The sequence below is a fragment of the Silurus meridionalis genome, chromosome 26 (genome assembly GCF_014805685.1).
Source record: "Silurus meridionalis isolate SWU-2019-XX chromosome 26, ASM1480568v1, whole genome shotgun sequence".
Lineage (NCBI taxonomy): Eukaryota > Metazoa > Chordata > Actinopteri > Siluriformes > Siluridae > Silurus > Silurus meridionalis.
The window spans coordinates 18,228,773-18,233,490 of NC_060909.1; the positions used below are offsets into that span (position 1 = coordinate 18,228,773).

The 4,718-nt window shown below is 41.2% G+C and overlaps 1 protein-coding gene across 2 annotated transcripts in view; it reads right to left on the minus strand.

Annotated features, from left to right (window-relative positions):
- Window positions 1-697: 697 nt before the first annotated feature.
- Window positions 698-4,718, minus strand: part of baiap2l2b (BAR/IMD domain containing adaptor protein 2 like 2b) — a 7,214-nt gene continuing 3,193 nt past the window's right edge. Inside the window, exons 8-15 of one of the 2 annotated variants that reach the window (XM_046840583.1) lie at window positions 4,429-4,560; window positions 3,392-3,496; window positions 2,588-2,681; window positions 2,229-2,436; window positions 2,078-2,140; window positions 1,640-1,832; window positions 1,512-1,558; window positions 698-1,312 (exon numbers count right to left, since the gene is read on the minus strand). In XM_046840583.1, coding sequence (XP_046696539.1) covers window positions 1,237-1,312; window positions 1,512-1,558; window positions 1,640-1,832; window positions 2,078-2,140; window positions 2,229-2,436; window positions 2,588-2,681; window positions 3,392-3,496; window positions 4,429-4,560 — 918 coding nt within the window. In that variant the 3' untranslated portion in view covers window positions 698-1,236. Of the gene's footprint in view, window positions 1,313-1,511; window positions 1,559-1,639; window positions 1,992-2,077; window positions 2,141-2,228; window positions 2,437-2,587; window positions 2,682-3,391; window positions 3,497-4,428; window positions 4,561-4,718 lie in introns of both variants that reach the window. The other variant, XM_046840582.1, reaches the window with a different exon arrangement.

Genomic DNA, 4,718 nt, shown 5'->3' on the forward strand with positions numbered 1-4,718 from the left:
CGAAGAATGTGGACTTTTTCATATTTTCTCCGCTCCAACAAATTTGGCTAAAAGCAAACAAACATCAATAAATATCCACTCATTCCATACCAGCATCAGACTCATTTATGAGTTTGAAGGTCACAGCTAATGTAGTGACTAAAAGTGAAACTTATTAAGTAAAGCTAATCTTGGTGAACAAAGTGCTTATATATAATGAAACATAACCAAGCGACCAACATCTAGCCTAGCAATTATGGCTAATTTATTAAGTATTTAAGTAGTAATGAGCAAAATTAAACTAGCAAGTGAGCAAGCAAGAATTAGCTTAGCAAGCATATTCCACTTTTCTGTTGGCTAGAGAAATCCAGATTCTCACTGATGTATTTTGACCTTGATTTCACACCAGGCTCAGGTAGGAGGTTGTGGGCAGCATTTGGGAGGCAGAGTTGTATGCTAGAAGGGATTTATATAATAAGTTCCCATTTACTTTGCACAATATTGTACATGTTCCGCTCTTTTACTCATGGAGTGATGTTTTTTTTTTTTAGTTTTTCGAGTGTCAAATGCCCTGATGCTAAATTGGGAGCTATAGACTTGTGGCTTTTATACAACATTTGGATATCATCTTTGGGATAAAGGGAATGTTGTAAAACATGTCAAAACAGCATCAAATGTAACATTTCACACAAGTTAGCAATTACATATAGTTTGTTTATTCATAAATTTCGGTATACTAGGACACAAAGAAAAGACTAACCGAGATTAATATATACATTTTCATGTTGTAATATGACCGCCTACCGTACATATGCAGTCTGAGGGTTTTGAAATCACAGCACCTCAATGTGTTCGGAGGAGAACACTCAGCATGAGAATACCCCACATGACATCACAGTATAAACACATTAGATTCTACACTACTCGAACCTAATCTTAAAAAGTGAAAGCCTATTTCTCTAAAATGAAATACATTTACAAATATACAAATACATTCTTTTGGGTCAGACTCAAACAGCCTTCATTCTAATGATGGGCCACGCCTCCTTGTAATATCTTCACCTGGCGAATGTGTGTACAAGAATTAATGCTAAGGAAGTTTGCCTGTTTAACTTTTGTGGGTGTGTGTTTTTTGTGGGGTGTAGATTTGAAAGGAATTACAGCACATTTCCAAAAATACTGTCGCTCTGAAACAATTAGGTCATAATGAAGTCTCGAGAGCCAATCGGAGTGATGGGTTTCGCCTGATGCTATTGGTCAGTGGATTCTTGGTGCAGATCTGTCGTTGGTCACTGTTGGGCGGAGCTTGACCGTGGCAAAAGGATTGGAACCCCTGTAGACAAAACAAGCACTCAGGAAAACCCAAACAATGTGGATGTTTTCCAAACAAATCAGCGGAATTGCAGTGAAATGCTTCAAAAATATCTAAATACGGATTCCCAGTTCGCAAAATGCTAATACATACGATATTAGGATGTTTGTTTCGATAACTTTTATCACTAAACTTGTACAGTACACAGATTTGAGGTTACCTGGGAAAAAGAGGATGCTCTGGCAGCTGCCTGTGAGGTTTCGATCTCTGAGGAAGAGTAACAACAATAAAACACAACCACGCTACATATAATTTCAAAACACGTGAATAAAACAACCCGGCACACACCTCTACGTTTGGCTCCACCTTTCTTTCAGGACCGGCGTAACCAGTCATGCTCTCAAAGTGAGACTCCGCCCTCCTGTCAAGGAGTGGTGAGACCGGACGGAAATCCCCTGACGCCATACGGACAGGTGGCGTCAGGGATGGGATCTCGCTGTAGCCCTGACTCGCCTTTGTCTCGTACACAGACTCCGCCTTCCTGTCGAAAATCGGCGAGACGGCACGAAAATCGTTAGCGCTTCTGGGAAGTGCTGGGACCGGGGCTGGGATTTCAGCATAGCTTCTGCTGTCGCCCGGTTCCGATTGGCTGGTCGGTTCCAGTAGGCTGTTCATGCTGTGGTTTCGGAGCGACAAGCCGCTGTAAAAGAGGTCGGTTTTCAAATGACATGGTGGAATTATAGGGGGTTATCACACGCGGGCTGAAATAGAGAGACTGGTTCGTACCTCGAGCTTAAGGACGAGAGATCTTCCACAGGAGAAACGTACGAGGCAGGAAACCAGCCCTGCCTGAGATATAAGAGATATAAGCTAATGAATAAATTAACCTGGTAATAAGAGTGCTATGTAGCAGTAACAGTAGTCTAGACTCCCTCACCGGAGACTGGCGTCATGGCGACCGTACATCCAGCCGTTGCGTGGTTCGGGTACGAGCAGCGTGAGTGTGTCTCCACGAGAGAATGGGAGCAGAACAGGGTTTGAGGAGGCAGGATGAGAGACGAGCGCTCTGACCACTTGACCTCCGCTCACCCCCGGGGACTCGCTCACTGAGCCAGATCTAGAGCGGGTCTGGAGGGGAGATGGGGCTACAGAGAGACAGAGAGAAAGATGGGACCAGAGACAGATAGAAAGATTAAAAGATGCATAATTGTGTCATAATTAAGTCATGTGACCTGCATCAGTACCACAGAGTGAACTAAGCTATCACCTGATTTACACGCTTTCATTTTTCATTACCTCTAGAAGGCACCCTGCCCAACTGGTGGTCCTGCCCAGGCCAGGCCTCATCCCTGTCTCCAGGCTGGAGAAGAGAACTCACTGCAGCCCTCAGCTAATCAGAGAGAGAGAGAGAGAGAGAGAGAAATAGAGAGAAAATGAGGAAGAAGAATAGAAGGAAGAGAGGATGAGAGGGGAAGAGAGATGGATATAAAGAGACCGTGAAATGGAGAGGTAGAAAGGTGGAAAGGATAGAGTGGAGAAAGAGAGAGGGAGAGGAAGAAAGGCAGATAGAGCAAAAGGGAAAGGAAAGTAAGAGAGTGGGGAAAGAAAGAGGCAGAATGATGGATATTAAGAGAGAGTGGAGGAAGAAAGAGGGCAAAAAGAGAGGGGAGGAGATGGTAAGAATAATGAAAAGAAAGAAAAAAGAAAGAGACAGTGAAAGGAAGAAAAAGGGAGAGAGGTAGAGGATGAGGGAAGCAAAAAGGAGGCAGAGGAATGTGTTAATGTGGTGTTACTCTAGTGTGTTGATATTGTTAATGTTGTGTTACTGTAGTGTGGTGATAGTGTTAATGTTGTGTGGTGATGGTGTTAATGTTGTGTTACTGTAGTGTGGTGATGGTGTTAATGTTGTGTTACTGTAGTGTGGTAATGGTGTTAATGTTGTGTTATTGTAGTGTGGTGATGGTGTTAATGTTGTGTTATTGTAGTGTGGTGATGGTGTTATTGCTGTGTTACTGTAGTGTGGTGATGGTGTTACTGTTTGTTATATTGTAGTGTGGTGATGGTGTTAATGTTGTGTTAATGTTGTGTGTTGCATCTTACATGTGTGTCCTGTTCTATTGGTGCTGAAATGCGTGACATGGAGCTCTGACTCTCGTTCACTCGCTCCTTCCATCCCTCAGCTTTCTGTTGCAGAGACGTCCCAGTCTGACAACACACACCCACACACACACACACACACACACACACACACACACACACACACACACACACACAACAAACTTATCTTATCTTACAATGAAAACAATTTGTACCTTGATGATGAGAAGATATTGTATGTGTTTATGATTAGACATTAGTACTCTAAACTTAGAGTGTATGATTAGATTAGACATTAGTACTTTGGACTTAGAGTTTATGATTAGATTAAACATTAGATCTCTGAACTTACTGTATGATTTGATTAGACATTAGTACTGTATTTACAGTATGTATGAGCAGATTAGACATTAGCACTATAAATCCAGAGTGTATGATTAGATTAGGCATTAGCACTGTTAAACCACAGCGTATGATTAGATCAGAAACTAGTACTATAAACTCAAAGTGTATAGATAGATTAGACATAGACTGTAGATCCACTGCATATGATTAGATTAGACATTAGTACTGTGATCACAAAATGTATGAGCAGATTAGACACTAGCACTATAAATCCAGAATGTATGATTAGATTAGACATTAGAACTATAAACCTAGAGTATGATTTTATTAAACATTACTTGTACAAAACAGTACTTTGAATTTAGTGTATAATTAGATTAGACTAATAGGTAGGTTAGTACTGTAGATCCACGGGTATTAGTACTGTGATCTCAAAGTGTATGACTAGATTAGACATTAGTACTGTGAAGGCAGTGTATTATTAGATTAGACATTAGTATTGTAAACCCACAGTGTATGATTAGATTAGACATAAGCACTGCAAACCCAGAGTATATAAATACATTGGGCATTAGTACTGTAAATTTAGTGTATAATTACTAGATTAGACATTAGTACTACAAACCCAGAGTGTTTATTAGATTAGATATTGTGTGTGTGTGTGTGTGTGTGTGTGTGTGTGTGTGTGTGTGCACCTTGTTGAGGAGGAAGAACAGCGACTGTGCTAATCCACAGTGTTTCTCAGTGAGAAAGCGATATCTCCTTTCCTCTTCTCTCAGGATCTCATACTGGCTCTGCCTCAAATACTGCATGTACTCACTGCCCTCCTACACACACACACACACACACACACACACACACACACACACACACACACACACACACACATTTAGTGTACGACCTGCCAGTACAGAAACTAAAACTAAAACACTTTGCAGATCTCATTAAAACGCAACACACACACACACACACACACACACACACA